Source organism: Schistocerca serialis, chromosome 5 (assembly GCF_023864345.2).
Source record: "Schistocerca serialis cubense isolate TAMUIC-IGC-003099 chromosome 5, iqSchSeri2.2, whole genome shotgun sequence".
NCBI classification, from domain to species: Eukaryota; Metazoa; Arthropoda; class Insecta; order Orthoptera; family Acrididae; genus Schistocerca; species Schistocerca serialis.
Window position 1 is genome coordinate 260,119,965 of NC_064642.1, and position 17,753 is coordinate 260,137,717.

At 41.8% G+C, this 17,753-nt stretch overlaps 1 protein-coding gene across 1 annotated transcript in view; it reads right to left on the bottom strand.

Moving 5' to 3' along the window:
- Positions 1–17,753, bottom strand: part of LOC126482317 (uncharacterized) — a 429,037-nt gene that overhangs the window by 229,623 nt on the left and 181,661 nt on the right. Inside the window, exon 3 of the mRNA XM_050106359.1 lies at positions 11,048–11,129. Coding sequence (XP_049962316.1) covers positions 11,048–11,129 — 82 coding nt within the window. The remainder of the gene's footprint in view (positions 1–11,047; positions 11,130–17,753) is intronic.

A 17,753-nucleotide genomic window follows, 5' to 3' on the forward strand; every position in this document is an offset into this window, starting at 1 on the left:
GGACAGGTGGAGGTCAACGTCAAGGAAAGTGGCATGGGATTTGGAGTAGGACCAGGTGAATCTGATGAAACCAAAGGAGTTGAGGTTGGAGAGGAAATTCTGGAGTTCTTCTTCACTGTGAGTCCAGATCATGAAAATATCATCAATAAATCTGTACCAAACTTTGGGTTGGCAGGCCTGGGTAACCAAAAAGGCTTCCTCTAAGCGACCCATGAATAGGTTGCCGTACAAGGGGGCCATCCTGGTACCCATGGCTGTTCCCTTTAATTGTTGGTATGTCTGGCCTTCGAAAGTGAAGAAATTGTGGGTCAGGATGAAGCTGGCTAAGGTAATGAGGAAAGAGGTTTTAGGTAGGGTGGCAGGTGATCGGCGTGAAAGCAAGTGCTCCATCGCAGCGAGGCCCTGGACGTGCGGAATATTTGTGTATAAGGAAGTGGCATCAATGGTTACAAGGATGGTTTCCGGGGGTAACAGACTGGGTAAGGATTCCAGGCGTTCGAGAAAGTGGTTGGTGTCTTTGATGAAGGATGGGAGACTGCATGTAATGGGTTGAAGGTGTTGATCTACATAGGCAGAGATACGTTCTGTGGGGGCTTGGTAACCAGCCACAATGGGATGGCCGGGATGATTGGGTTTGTGGATTTTATGTAGAAGGTAGGGGTGCGGGGTGTTGGTGGGGTCAGGAGGTTGATGGAGTCAGGTGAAAGGTTTTGTACGGGGCCTAAGGTTCTGAGGCTTCCTTGAAGCTCTGCCTGGACATCAGGAATGGGATTACCTTGACAAACTTTGTATGTAGTGTTGTCTGAAAGCTGACGCAGTCCCTCAGCCACATACTCCTGACGATCAAGTACCACGGTCGTGGAACCCTTGTCCGCCGGAAGAATGACGATGGATTGGTCAGCCTTCAGATCACAGATAGCCTGGGTTTCAGCAGTGGTGATGTTGGGAGTAAGATTAAGGTTTTTTTTTTTAAGAAGGATTGAGAAACAAGGCTGGAAGTCAGAAATTCCTGGAAAGTTTGGAGAGGGTGATTTTGAGGAAGAGGAGGTGCTTTTGCGTCCCGCAACTACCCTCCCGACCTGGTACAGAAGCAAATAACCAGAGCCACTTCCTCATCTCCTCAAACCCAGAACCTTCCACAGAAGAACCCCAAAAGGGCCCCACTTGTGACAGGATACTTTCCGGGACTGGATCAGCCTCTGAATATGTCTCTCCAGCAGGGATACGACTTCCTCAAATCCTGCCCTGAAATGAGATCCATCCTTCATGAAATCCTCCCCACTCCACCAAGAGTGTCTTTCCGCCGTCCACCTAACCTTCGTAACCTCTTAGTTCTTCCCTATGAAATCCCCAAACCACCTTCCCTACCCTCTGGCTCCTACCCTTGTAACCGCCCCTGGTGTAAAACCTGTCCCATGCACCCTCCCACCACCACCTACTGCAGTCCTGTAACCCGGAAGGTGTACACGATCAAAGGCAGAGCCACATGTGAAAGCACCCACGTGATTTACCAACTGACCTGCCTACACCGTGAAGCTTTCTATGTGGGAATGACCAGCAACAAACTGTCCATTCGCATGAATGGACACAGGCAGACAGTGTTTGTTGGTAATGAGGATCACCCTGTGGCTAAACATGTCTTGGTGCACGGCCAGCACATCTTGGCACAGTGTTACACCGTCCGGGTTATCTGGATACTTCCCACTAACACCAACCTGTCAGAACTCCGGAGATGGGAACTTGCCCTTCAGTATATCCTCTCTTCTCATTATCCGCCAGGCCTCAATCTCCACTAATTTCAATTTGCCGCCGCTCATACCTCACCTGTCTTTCAACAACATCTTTGCCTCTGTACTTCCGCCTCGACTGACATCTCTGCCCAAACTCTTTGCCTTTACAAATGTCTGCTTATGTCTGTGTATGTGCGGATGGATATGGGTGTGTGTGCGAGTGTATACCTGTCCTTTTTTCCCCCTAAGGTAAGTCTTTCCGCTCCCGGGATTGGAATGACTCCTTACCCTCTCCCTTAAAACCCACATCCTTTCGTCTTTCCCTCTCCTTCCCTCTTTCCTGATGAAGCAACCGTTGGTTGCGTAAGCCTGAATTTTGTGTGTATGTTTGTGTGTCTATCAACCTGCCAGCGCTTTCGTTTGGTAAGTCACATCATCTTTGTTTTTTTATATATATATATATATATATATATATATATATATATATATATATATATATATATATATATATATATATATATATATATATATATATGTATATATATAATAGAGGGAAACATTCCACGTAGGAAAAATATATCTAAAAACAAAGATGATGTGACTTACCAAATGAAAGTGCTGGCAGGTCGACAGACACACAAACACAAACACACACACAAAATTCAAGCTTTCGCAACAAACTGTTGCCTCATCAGGAAAGAGGAAAGGAGAGGGAAAGACGAAAGGATGTGGGTTTTAAGGGAGAGGGTAAGGAGTCATTCCAATCCCGGGAGCGGAAAGACTTACCTTAGGGGGAAAAAAGGACGGGTATACACTCGCGCGCACGCACACACACATATCCATCCACCGTATCCATTGATGGCTATATATATATAAAAAAAATAGAGGGAAAAATATATCTAAAAACAAAGATGATGTGACTTACCAAACGAAAGCGCTGGCACGTCGACAGACACACAAACAAACACAATTTGAAATTTGTGTGTACATATTTGTGTTTGTTTGTGTGTCTATCGACGTGCCAGCGCTTTCGTTTGGTAAGTCACATCATTTTTGTTTTTTTATATATATATATATATATATATATTATTTCACACATATTACATTTGAAGGGTAGTGCGATCAAAAGACACATTTATTTGCATGAACTTTTATAGAAGTTTCAATGTTATTTGGTTATTTGCTAATTTTTATCATAACAAGAAATGCTATATTTGCAATCATCAAAAAGTAAATCGCCAAACGAATGAAGTTTTCACGAAAACATATGCCTGTCACAATTTCTGAAATGCTTTATATCTGCAGTCAGAAGGCACCAAGACCCACTTTGCAACTTGAAGCTTGAATCTGCAGGTATGGGTTTCAAGGACAAGGAACGAGCTTGGAAAGCCCAAGTAAAACATTGATAAATAAGGGTGTAAATAAGTTTATTCAATTATACAGTGAGTCGCAATGAGCCAGAATATGAAGGCACTGTACGATTACTCGACAGATGCGCTTTCAACAGTACAAGTTGCAGGATGATATTTTTCATAAAGACATGGAAAAAGTAAATTAAAATGGCAGCTATTACAACAAACTAATGCATTTTCCCGACATGCACACGGAATCTTCAGAGTTTCTTAGGAAATACAAAGTTCGTTGACATTTCAAAAAATTTCTCTTTATTCCGACAATTTAAATGCAAACCATGCGTAACGTAACATTTCAAAAATATTGGTGCACAAAAATGACGATGCGGATTGAATGTATTTCAATAGCATCTTTATGAAAACTACTACTCATTTGTTGTCAATAAAATATGAATAAGTTTGAGGGCACTTGATAAAGTTTTCAACTTGCCTGTAGAGATAAAAGTCGCATAATGTTTGTTGTTATAATATAAATTAGTAAACAGCCACATAACATCGTAAATTCAATAAAAGTTCATGCAAATACATATGTCTTTCCATCATATTACCTTTCAAATGTAATATGTATCAAACAAAATGACTAGTATTTGGGGGGCGGGGGGGGAGATAAGTGGGACTTGATGCAGCAATCCACAGATTAAGGACTTACGTGTTTTTGTGCAGGAATGTTGTGAGCACATGCCGTGAGGTATGATGGGAGCAAAAGAAGGTATGTCAGCTGTTTGTGTTATGCAGCCAAGGGGAGATCAGCAAGAAGACTTCAATCACACCCACAATCGTACCTTTTATTTTGAACGTCCCCTTATATAACCACCCCAATCAATTAGTCTTCTCCAAAAATGACAAGTATGATTGGGGACGAAGTATTTTAAAGCTGATGTTTTCTCTAAAGTTTTTGATTACATCTGGTGGTGAGTCTCATGGGTGATAGAACTACCCATTTATAAATTCACAATCACCCCAGATACATTGTCTTGTTTTGCTCACAGCTTCAATCTTTATCTGTCAGACTGTGAGTATGTTGTCTACTGTGACAAATACATCACCTTCATTTCCCACTAGCTCATGCTTTCAATACTGTCAGTTTTAGGTTTTGGCCAGCTCCTCATACTAAGTTCCCTTCTTTTAAGAAGTGCTTCAAATACTGTCATTTTGTTGCAAATGCTATGGCAATTGATCACTGAGATTTTAATACTCTTTATCACTGAGGTATTTATTTAGCTTTTACAAGAATGAATCAGGGTTTCCTGCAGCTTATCATTACCCGGCCTGGATAGAGTGGCTTAATCTAAAAAATCCTTGTACACATCCCACACTGTCTCCCACCTACGTAAGCAGTCTTTGGTATGTACACCATCCATGAGCTTTTTAGGGGAATCCTAAAACTTCTTAAACCTATGGCCCAAGTCTAGGATGTCACATTCCAGCTTGCCACAGAAGCTTGTAAGTCCATGGTTCAAGCCTTGGGCTTGACTTGAACCAGGAGGCCATTATCAGTTCTGAGGCATTTTTTGAATATCATGAGTTTTGTCAGAATTCTGAGAGCAACACTGGTTTTGTGAAACTATCATTCAGTCCACATCGTTGGCATTAGCTTTTTAAAGTGGTTGTGGTGAATGACTAACTGCGGCTCAGCCCAAAGCTAACAAATTTGTTATGACAATAATCTGCTGAAAACCCTATTTTCCCTCTGACATATTATATTTTTAGATTTTTAATGTGTCACAAACATCCCTTGCCAAAGCCGCCATATTCCGATGGGGGATTCGATATGTTAGTTGAATTTATGCGCGTGTATAATACAGTCACAATAGCGGTTTTGTACTCCTGATGTACAGTGATGAGCTAAAACATTATAAACACAGTCCACCACAAAACCAAATGCTGCCTGGTGGCACAGTGGGCACACGACACAATATGGAAAATAAATAAGCACTGGACAGATGTACACGACTTTGGCAACAGGCAATTTGTTATACCCATTGTCTGGGAATGAGCATCTTGGAAACAGCAAAATTGGTCAGGCTGCTCGAGTGTTACTGTCTTCAGCATCTATGGAAAGCAGTGGCTGAAGGATGATGAAACCACGAGTAGGCAACACGGTATTGCACAGCTACACCTTATCACAGAATGTACATGGTGGTTGGAGGCTTGCCACTTCGTAAAGCAGGATCAGTGACGATCTGCAGCACATCTGATGACAGAATATAATACTCTTGCAGGTACAAGTGTTACAGAGCACACCATCCAGTGCACTTTATCAAACACGAGGCTCCACAGCAGACAATCTCTACATGATCCCACACTGACCCAACATTATCAACAATAACGACTGCAGTGAGGCGAGGATCATCAAGATTGGACCTTGGAAACATACTGCCTGGTCAGGTGAATCATGATTCTTTTTACACCATGTTGATCGTGCATGTGGCTATGACATCATCCAGGTGAACAACTGCTCCCAACACATGCATGAAGGATGAAGGTTGGGGGGAGATCAGTATTTTGCTATGGCGAACATTTAACTGGGATTATATTGGACCTGTTGTAGGAAGCGAAGACATGATGACGGCTCTCGACATATGAACATTATTGCAGAGCACCTGCATTTATTCATGCTTGGGCATCATTTAGCAGGATAACTGTCTGTGCCAATAAGCCAGAATCATGCTACAGTGGTTTGAGAAGCATGATGGTAATCTCACATTGACATCTTGATCAGCAAATTTGCCTGATCTGAATCCAAACGTATATATCTGGGACACTATATGGCACCAACTCTACACCCACAAATCACTGACCAATAACTAACTGGAAATATGTTGCCTCTACATAGATATCTGGTGCCACATACCTCCAGAAACCTTCTAAGGACTATTCAAATCCATGCCACACAGAATCGTTGTTGAATTGCATTCCAAAAATGGCACAACATACTACTGAGCAAAGTCATAACGTTTTGGCTGATGAGTGTCAGTTTCATTGTAGCCAGTGTCGCTGGTAAGAGCTTCCACGTTGTACTGTGCTCTCCACACTACTTCCTAGTTTTACAATCATCTTAAAAACAAAATGACATATGGTGAATGTTGTCTCATTGCTTACAGAGATAGTGTTCCATTTAAACATAATTAGCAGCTAAAGTACATGATGTTGTTGTTGTTGTGGACTTCAGTCCTGAGACTGGTTTGATACAGCTCTCCATGCTACTCTATCCTGTGCTGTGCAAGCTTCTTCATCTACCAGTACCTGCTGCAGCCTACATCCTTCTGAATCTGTTTAGTGTATTCATCTCTTGGTCTCCCTCTATGATTTTTACCCTCCACGCTGCCCTCCGTACTAAATTGGTGATCCCTTGATGCCTCAGAACATGTCCTACCAACCGATCCCTTCTTCTAGTCAAGTTGTGCCACAAACTCCTCTTCTCCCCAATTCTATTCAATACCTCCTCATTAGTTATGTGATCTACCCATCTAATCTTCAACATTCTTCTGAAGCACCACATTTCAAAAGCTTCTATTTTCTTCTTGTCTAAACTATTTATCGTCCATGTTTCACTTCCATACATGGCTACACTCCATACAAATACTTTCAGAAACGACTTCCTGACACTCAAATCAATAATCGATGTTAACAAATTTCTCTTCTTCAGAAACGCTTTCCTCGCAATTGCCAGTCTATATTTTAACCTCCCTATTTCGACCATCACCAGTTATTTTGCTCCCCAAATAGCAAAACTCCTTTACTACTTTAAGTGTCTCATTTCCTAATCTAATTCGCTCAGCATCACCCGACTTAATTCGTCTACATTCCATTATCCTCGTTTTGCTTTTGTTGATCTTCATCTTATATCCTCCTTTCAAGACACTGTCCATTCCGTTCAGCTGCTCTTCCAAGTCCTTTGCTGTCTCTGACAGAATTACAATGTCATCGGCGAACCTCAAAGTTTTTATTTCTTCTCCATGGATTTTAATACCTACTCCGAAACGTAGGTTTGCCTTTCCTTAATCTTTCTTCTAAGATAAGTATTAGGGTCAGTATTGCCTCACGTATTCCAACATTTCTACGGAATCTAAATTGATCTTCCCAGAAGTCAGCTTCCACCAGTTTTTTCCATTCGTCTGTATAGAATTCGCGGTAGTATTTTGCAGCTGTGACTTATTAAACTGATAGTTCAGTAATTTTCACATCTGTCAACACCTGCTTTCTTTGGGATTGGAATTATTATATTCTTCTTGAAGTCTGAGGGTATTTCGCCTGTTTCATACATCTTGCTCACCAGATGGTGGAGTTTTGTCAGGACTGGCTCTCCCAAGGCCGTCAGTAGTTCCAATGGAATGTAGTCTACTCCCGGGGCTTGTTTCGACTCAGGTCTTTCAGTGCTCTGTCAAACTCTTCACGCAGTATCATATCTCCCATTTCATCTTCATCTACATCCTCTTCCATTTCCATAATATTGTCCTCAAGAACATCGCCCCTGTATAGACCCTCCATATACTCCTTCCACCTTTCTGCTTTCCCTTCTTTGCTTAGAACAGGGTTTCCATCTGAGCTCTCGATATTCATACAAGTGGTTCTCTTTTCTCCAAGGGTCTCTTTAATTTTCCTGTAGGCAGTATCTATATTACCCCTCGTGAGATAAGCCTCTACATCCTTACATTTGTCCTCTAGCCATCCCTGCTTAGCCATTTTGCACTTCCTGTCGATCTCATTTTTGAGACGTTTGTATTCCTTTTTGCGTGCTTCATTTTCTGCATTTTTGTATTTTCTCCTTTCATCAATTAAATTCAGTATCTCTTATGTTACCCAAGGATTTCTACTAGCCCTCATCTTTTTACCTACTTGATCCTCTGCTGCCTTCACTACTTTATCCCTCAGAGCTACCCATTCTTCTTCTACTGTATTTCTTTCCCCCATTCCTGTCACTTGTTCCCTTGTGCTCTCCCTGAAACTCTGTACAACCTCTGGTTCTTTCAGTTTATCCAGGTCCCATCTCCTTAAATTCCCACCTTTTTGCAGTTTCTTCCGTTTTAATCTACAGTTCATAACCAATAGATTGTGGTCGGAGTCCACATCTGCCCCTGGAAATGTCTTACAATTTAAAACCTGGTTCCTAGATCTCTGTCTTACCATTATATAATCTATCTGAAACCTTCTAGTATCTCCAGGGTTCTTCCATGTATACAACCTTCTTTCATGATTCTTGAACCAAGTGGAAGTTATGCTCTGTGTAAAATTCTACCAGGCAGCTTCCTCTTTCATTTCTTAGCCCTAATTCATATTATCCTACTATGTTTCCTTCTCTTCCTTTTCCTACTGTTGAATTCCAGTCACTCATTACTATTAAATTTTCGTCTCCCTTCACTACCTCAATAATTAAGTACTTGATATTACCCTCATAACCCTATTGCCACAAGACAGGGATCCTGTAAACAGCTTTGACACACTAGTATTATAGGTGGTTTTACCTACACATTCTGCTTCTACTTTCAGTACAGTAGGGGTTGTGTTATAGTCTATTATGCAGAGCCAGTATATAATCATCAGGACTGCACATCTCTTGTAAACTGACAAGCTAAGCGCTGTAAATGAGGTAACACATGAAAGACAGTAAGTATCCTACGCCTAAGAGCTGTACAAAGAGAAGGGTGGATGTAACAGACAATACAAACAACTTTCTGATAAAACTCTCCCGTAGGCATTAATTCACACAAAATACATGAAAGTATTAATAGATGGTGAATATTTATAATAAAATTCGCAAACAAAGAGCAATAACAATGTGGTGCTAATACCTATTTCTGTTTTCAATGTTGACAATCTTCATATCATCATAAAAAGTTGTTGAATTCCAGTTACTTTACAACATCAGTGGAACAACATAACACTTTAGGTAATACAGGCTACTTTTCTTCTAGACCCACACCAAGTGCAAAAGTAGACTCACCACTGAACAATGTCTCACATAGAGGCATTTGTAAAAATGAGATATGGGGGCAATTTTTAAAACACACGCACACTCTACAACTAACGGATTGAGAATTAGAAATAATATCTCACTAGCTCAAACTGATGAACCGTACCGAAAAGGTGACGCGAAATGATTAATACAGGGCAGTGCACAATAGGTGTCAAAAAATTATTGTCTGCTACATCATATGGGGTGACTTATGCTGTAATGGACAACCTGCAGATCAATACAGAAAGTTTTCAAAGTGCTCGCCTTCCGCAGCCTTAAACTGAATTCCGTGATGACTTTCTGGAGAACATCACTTTTGACTGCTTTAATGTCTCTGAAAATTACTGTAAGAAGACCCAGGAGTGTTGAAGTGCATCTTTGAAGACTGTACTTCAGATAACACCATAAGAAATAATCACACAGATTGAGATCAAGACAGTAAGAGGGTCATTCCAAATTGTGTCCAACGAATGCTAAAGGTGTCCAGGGCAACGAACCAATCTCTGAATGTCACCTGAAGAAAATTGTACTAGTCCATGTGCACAAAGGGGATTATCCACAACATACTGTGGATATCTTCAAATACTTCCTAATGCTTATTTTGCACCACCCTGTATAAAGAGTCAATACAAAAATTTTATCGGTCAACTGAACCTGCTGATATCACACTATTAGATTTGTTCTGTGGCATAATTATACTGTGATTAAAATCAGACATGAACAGGAAGAGAACTGGACACTGACACTATACTTTTACTTCTACATAATGTTTTGGATTATAGGTTATGGTGACTGACTGATCCATAGTATAGCCCAAGGTATAGGCACATCAAAAGACATAAATATGGCAGTGAGTGAACAAAACCGATGAATGAGAACACAAAATCTTAGCTGCAGTGAGTTTAGACCCAAGCCTAGGTTAGGTGCAAAGATGTGAGTTGGCAAAGTTGTATCAAAGCCTTAATTCAATTAATTATAAAATTTCATAGCTACAACCGAGCATTAGACAAATAATAAAGAAATGTGAGGCTCTTCACAAGTACAAACAAGAAATGTTTATGTCTGGGCTAAGAATTGGTTACACTAAAAAATGAAAATTTCATCACGAGACAGGCACTGTGCTATCTTCAGTAATATGCATAGTCTAATTATGAAAACCCTTAGTACAACAGCACATAATTTTTCAGTCCACAGCAAACAACTCTGCTTACATGAAACAAATTGCAACATGTTACCATGCTAGTGTCCTAGACAACTGCTTACAAACCAGGGAAAAACATTAGCATATATTCAAGTGACATAGCCAAGATTAGTTTAAACGTGAGTAAAATACATGAAATTACTACAAAAATAATTTAACAACAAACCATGATCCTTCAAAAAGTCAATGAAGAAGGTTGCAGTTCTACAGAATATCACTAAAAATGTAAATAAATGACATTAATGTTATCATGTTTCACCTCAGTACAGCTAAGTTTCTTATATATAAATATACTGACTAAAAGTTTCCGGGTTGCAGCATCTCTTATATTGCTGGAAATCCCTTTTCAATTAAAGCCAGCTTTGAATCAAGTACAGTGTCACAATATCATAGACTGGTTCAACACTGATGTTTACATACAAAAAAGGTAAACATTACATCATGCGTTAATCACGTCATCTAAAGAATAATATGCTAAAGTTAACTGCACCTCCATATCAAAATACGGATATTATCCTAACGAGAATTGCGATAATTATACTTCGTCCTATATTCGTAACTACTACTAAGTATGGAGTAAATGACAGCATTTATTTAACGGACATCAAACAACAACCGGACATAACATATCAAACTTTACTACAAAGTCTGACTATATTAACTGTAACACATTTCCTCATAGCGAGATAGGTTTACAACAAGGATTTGTTAAGTTTTATTATTGTATAAAATGGCCGAATGTACTTACTGGAAATGGTTTCCTTCTCCACCCGAAAGGTGTCTTGCGAACTGGAAACTCTGGCTTCCTGGGAATGAGTCATGATGTCCTCCTACGAACACACAATTTCACACTTATCTCAAACTTACAGAACTGACGTTCCAAATATAGGAAAACGTCTCTTTCGTACAACTATCATCCGACAGTTCGTCGTCCATCGCAAGCGACTACGCTGATCACACATACTAACCAGAGAGTCTCACTACACGCATAAACAAACAACAATCGCCATGCGCCTCTCTAAGAATATTCTCGTACAAACGACGATTGGTTTAGGCACCTAAAAAGAGCGTTCACAGTACTATAATAAGCGTTTCTGGAGGAAAACTACTACTCCCTACTTCACAACGCATTCGTCATAGCTGTGAAATATGGTTTGCGCTAGGAAAAAAAATCAGACTTCCATTTTTTTTCTTAATAACTAACTGGATGGAAAGGTAGGACAACAGACGGCCTCACAGGTTTGTTTATAAACGAAGTTTTTCATGGGGACCCATAGAAAAAATGCGCTGCCAACTAAACATTTTCTGAAATTCCGTATTTCTCCTTTGTCTTAGTAAATGAAATTAACACTTAAATGTTCCATTATCAAAGAGCGCACTCTCAGATAACAATAACGACAGCTATGAACAAATATTTGCCTCATATAGTTACATTTTCCTTTTATGCCAACATTACACGCACTCGCATTGAAATTAACAGTTTTCAGTACTGTAATGATCTGAAGCAGATGAACGTTATAAATTCATACATTCTTTCTTTCACTTTTTCCTTTACGCTCTTTAAGTGAGTCTCCCACGAGTCCAACCCCTCATCCAAGTCGTGGGAGACGGGCAACGGCATGAAGTAGGGGATTGCCTGTGGGAGCGAGGTACAGTGGGTACTGCGTATGTCCCGGTACCGCTAGGGTAGCTGTGAAGGTCCTACAGCAACCCTGGAAAGTGACGGCTAACGGGGCTCTGGTAAAACTACGATAGGTCTAGCAAGCCCGTAGTGGATTATGATTTCTGCTTCCAAACATAGAACGGGCCTCGGAAAGGACGGATTTAATCGACGACGACCAGGCTATAAACAAGGACTAAGGTTTGGAACATTGAATATACAAACATGACTGGAAAGGTGGAGGAGATAGTAGACATGATAGAATGAAGGAAGTTAGTGGTTAGGTGGAACGAGAAGAAAAGAGAGAACTGAGGAAAGGCTACAGACTGTACTGGAGTGGAAATGAGAAGGGAAGGGGAAATGGAGTCGGAATAGTAGTAAGAGATAAGAGTGAGTGTTTGTTTTTGTGTGTGTGTGTGTGTGTGTGTGTGTGTGTGTGTGTGTGTTACGGGCGTTCAACATCGAGATCATCAGCGCCCTAATGACACACACAAATGTGGACACATTTAGTAAAATGGAAGCATACACGCAAAGAAAGCGGGAAAAGATGAAAAATACTGAGCTTCCCCCCCCCCCCCCCCGCCCCCCCTCCGGGGGTACACTTCGCAGCCACAACTGCGGTTGAGGGTGTGGCAGCAACGGACAGCGTACCAGACGGAACCTTTGGAGTGGCAGGGAGCTCCACAATGTCGGCAACCGCAGCTTTTTCTGAAGTTCTTGGGGAAGGAGCAGGCTTAGAAACGACTGAAGCAGCACAAGTGCAGGGACACAAGCAGGTACTAGTGCCGACACTAGCAGCCTTCGTCTGTGTGGCAGCATCAGCTTTCTGTGTGGGCTGTTTAACAACTGAAGTGAAGGAGGTGGCAGAAAATGGGGGCAGAATTGCTTTATACAGTTTTTTTTGCTTCAGAATAGGTGATGCGCTTCATAGTTTTAATCTCCTGTATCTTCCGTTCTTCCAGAGACACACTGCAATCCCGACTACAGATGGGGTGAGGTCCAGAGCAACTTACACACTTCAATGGAGACGAACAATGGACACTGTCATGAGCAACCTGACCGCACTTGCCACAAGTAGCTTCTCCGTGACACCTAAGAGTAGTATGCCCAAAGCCTGGCATTTGAAACACCGCATTGGGTTGAGTACGTAAGGCTGCACACTTAAGCGAAGGAAACCTCTCTTAATATGCTCGGGGAGTTTTGTGCTATTAAACGTCAGGATAAAGGAGTCGGACTTAACAAGAACCTTATCCACCCTCTTCATGATACGAGAGTAATCCCAAAAGTAAGGTCTCCTATTTTTTGTAAGTACATAGACGTGTTTATTTTTACAATGGTTTACATCAGTTTACAGCTTGAACATTTAGCTATTTTTCGACATAATCACAATTTCTGTCGATGCATTTTTGTAGCTGCTGTGGCAGTTTTTGTATGCCCATGTCATACCAGCTCGCCGCCATGCTGTTCAGAAAGTTATGAACCTCTTCTTTCACCTCGTTGGCGGAGCTGAATCGCTTTCTGGCCAAATGTTCTTTTAACCTAGGGAACACGTGATAGTCACTGGGCACTAAGTCAGCACTATAGGGTGGGTGGGTGATTATGTTCCACTGAAACTGCTGCAGGAGAGCAACGGTTTGCCGAGCGATCTGTGGGTGAGCGTTGTCATGGAGAATGTGTACGCCCTTGCTCAACATTCCTCTTCTCCAATTCTGAATTGCCCGTTTGAGTTTTTCCAGAGTCTCACAGTACCTGTCAGCATTAATTGCGGTCCCTGCAATTCAGCTCCGACGACTAGGTGAAAGAAGAGGTTCATAACTTTCTGAACAGCATGGTGGCGAGCTGGTATGACATGAGCATACAAAAACTGCCACAGCATCTACAAAAATGCATCGACAGAAATGGTGATTATGTCGAAAAATAGCTAAATGTTCAAGCTGTAAACGGATGTAAACCATTGTAGAAAAAAAAGGTCTATGTACTTATAAAAAAAATGGAAGACCTCACTTTTGGGTCGAATTTTGCACATCAGCTGTTCCTGCTGGAGCCTACTCATCTTTCAGTTCCTTTTTGGGAACGTCTACCAGATCCCTACACGTCACAACACCTTTGCTGTAATTCAAGGTGGTGTGCAGCTCAGTTTCGATGGCATATTCCCCAAGGGATTGCGCGTTCTTTAGATTCTTAGCTTGTTGGGAACTAGCAGTTTCCACCAACAGCATCCCATTACGCAACTGCTTGACGGGTTTCAAACTGCCAGCAATGCCCTCGAGCCCTTTTTGAATACAGAAACGTGAAACTTTCTCAAAGCTGCCCTCTTTCCTTTTAAAGATTAAAAACACCTGACCACCAGCATGTGTTTTGTTACTAGTCATGATACCCTAAGATTTTGCTCCTGTGTCAGGAGGACTGGCTACACGTGCCCTCTTGTTGGATTGGGTGTTGGTGCCTACCAGCGGCCCACCCTTTCTGCTGGGTGGAAGCAAAGAAGATTTCGAAGGATCCATGTCGGTCTCACGAGCAGCTAGGGAACTAAAAGTACACCTAGACAGAGCCCTGGGTGCCTAGGTAAGACTTACACAACTGAGGTGTGGCAGGTTCCCCAGAGGTTGCTCACTAACGACTGTTCCACCTCAACAGTCACACATCTCATCATCACGCAGCACATCTTGAGATTGTGGGTTTTTGTACAGAGGTTTTATTCCATCCTCGCAATACAGGCAGTCAAGCCAAGATCCCCATTCCCTGAGACACAGAACGTTCCACGGCCGTGCCACATGGTGGTCGCTGAAGAATGCCCAGAGCTTACGGTGAGAAGGGACTGGCGGTGCTTACCAATCCCCAGCTCAGGATCCCCGGGGTCGCCAAGCCTGTACTCAGCAAATGAATGCCGAGCCTCTGGGGCAGTAAGATAGGGATTAAAAGAGGAAGTGAAGAGATTAAATGATAGGACGATGCAGAAGAAAATATCACAAAATTGTACACGCCGCAGGTGGTTTGCACTTCTGAGGAGAAGCAAGAGTTTGAAGAGGAAATGCAGAAGCAGATGGGAAGGAAGAATATGATAGTAATGGGAGATTTAAATGCACACGTTGGAAGAGAAAGACAAGGCTGCGAAAGTGTGCTTGGACCAGAGAGTTGGGGCAGCCGAAATGAGGAAGGTGAAAGACTGTTGGAGTTCTGTCAAAGGAATGGCTTGCTGGTTGGGAACTCTTGTTTCAGGAAAAAAGAGAGCCACAAGATTACCTGGTACAGTCAAGACTTAAAGAGAAAGTCAGTAGTTGACTACTACCTGTATGACAGTGAGACAAATAGGAACATCATTTACATTAAGGTAATACCATCAGAGGTCTTGGATAGGGACCACCGCTTGCTGGTGATGAACCTGAGAGGGACTAAGGATAATACAGCGACAGAAAACCAGGGAAGACCTATAAGGGTATGGAAGTAGGAGGAGGAAGAAAGCAGGCTACAGTACTTACAAGTAGTAAAGGAAAGCATTCCAAAGAATGAACCAAAAACGGTAGAAGAGGAATCCGGTAGATTCAAGGGAACATTAGTAAGTGTGGCAGAAGCAATATGTGGAAGGACAAGCAACAAAAAGAGATGGAAAGAAACACCCTGGTGGAATGATAAAACAAAGGATATAGTACAGAAGAAGAATAGAGCCTTTAGGGTATGGTTCCAGAAGAGAACAGTAGAGACAAGAGTATCAGGCAAGCAAGAAAGAAGTAAAAAGAGTGGTGGCGGAGGAAAAAAGAGAGTGGATGGAACAGTGGACCAGAATGATGGAGGAGGATAGTGAAGATTCAAAAAAGCTGTTATATGGGATGATTAAAAGTATGAGGAAGAACGGTACGACAGATTATGCTCAAATGGTGAACAAAAGTGGACAAGATGTAGAGAATAAGGAGGAATTCATGAGTAAGTGGAAGGAGTATTTTGAAGAACTCCTGAACCTGAATGAAGACCTGGACGAGGAGGAACAAGCCGAGGAGAAAAAAGAGGAGGAGCAGCAAATAGAAAAACACCTTACATGGGGAGAAGTGGAAGAGGAATTGGGCAAGATGAAGGGAGGGCGGTCACCAGGTATGGATGAGCTACGTGTAGAAATGGTGAGAGCAGCAGGAGAGGTGGGGATACAATGGCTATATCGAGCAATGAAAATTGTGTGGAGTCAGAAGATGATCCCAGAAGACTGGAAGAAGGAAATAATTGTCCCGATCTTTAAGAAGGGAAATAGAAAAGAGTGGAAGAATAATTGGGGGATAACATTGATGATTCATTGTGCAAAGATTTTTGAGAAAATTTTGGAAGCAGGAATTCAGGCAAAACTAGAAGGAAGAATGAGAGAAGAGCAACATGGCTTCAGAACAGAAAAGGTCCACGGTGGATCTAATTTTTGCTGTAAGACAACTGCAGGAACAACACTATGAATATGGAATAGATCTACTAATGACCTTCCTGGACATTGAAAAAGTGTATGATAGTGTACACAGAAGCAAAGTGTGGAAAGCCCTGGAGAACAGATTATTTGGAGGATAAGGGAAAGTACCAAGGAAGTGTGAGCCATGTGAAAGTGGGCGGAGAGAGATCAGCTTGGACTGAACAAAAGAATGGCTTGAGGCAAGGAAGTGCATTTTCACCATTACTCTTCATTGCAGTGATGGATGATATAATGAGTACAGTAGCACAAATAACTGGTGAAAGGAATATGAAAGCTATGGTGTTTGCAGATGATCAGATGATTTGGGGGAATACGGAGGAGGGAGTATGAAAGCAGTTGGACGTAAGGGAACCAACAGTACAAGAATATGGGTTGGAATTTAGCATAAGTAAGAGTGCGAGTGAGATGATTATCACAACAAGAAAGAAGGAGAGAGGAAGAACAACCGGGGGGGGGGGGGGGGGGGGGGGGAGGGGCTGAGGAGAGTGGAGAGTTTCAAGTACCTAGGAAGCCTGATACAGGAAGCTGGAAAAAACGACAGAAAAATAAACAAGCGTGGGAAGAAAAGCAGAAGCATTTCGGAAGAGTGTCAGAAGCCTGATATAGAGCAACAATGTACCCCAAATCAGTAAAAAGGTTGTATACCAGTCATACTGCGTCCCAATCCTAACATGTGCATCAGAAACCCGGGTTATGAAAGGAAGAGAGAAAAGCAAAGTACAAGCTAGTAAGATGAGATCCTTGAGAAACAGTATTGGAGTGACAAAGATAAACAGGTTAAGAAATGATAGGATCAGAGAGTTAATGATGGTGGAACTATTAAAGGAGGAGATGGAGAAATAAAGACTGAGATGGTATGGACACGTTAAGAGAATGGAGGAGAAGGGATACCCAGGAGGATATAAGAAATGAAACTGGAAGGAAAGAGACCAAGAGGAAGAGCAAGAGACAGATGGCTGAAATGAGTAGAGGAATGCGTCCAGAAGAAAGGAGAAGACTGGACCAAGGTGAAGACTGAGAGACGGTGGCAAGACAGAAGACGAGGGAGAGGCCTATGTTCCATACAGACCCGGCCAGAGGCTGGAAACTGTCCAAGATGATGATGAAGTGAGTTAGTTTGGTGTAAGAAAGGAAGCAAAATATGTGAAGGCGAAATTTTTCCGCAGAGCGGCCAATTGGTGTTAAAACTGTTAGTTGACAAACATAACGCAGGGAATGGCGCTGTCTGTCAAAGGAATTCATACTGGATACTGCTGACGATATCTACGTAACGTTGTTCTGTTTAAATACTGTCTGCCCTATTTTTTTCTGCATCTAGAGTAACGATAACTTTGACCATTATGAGACTGG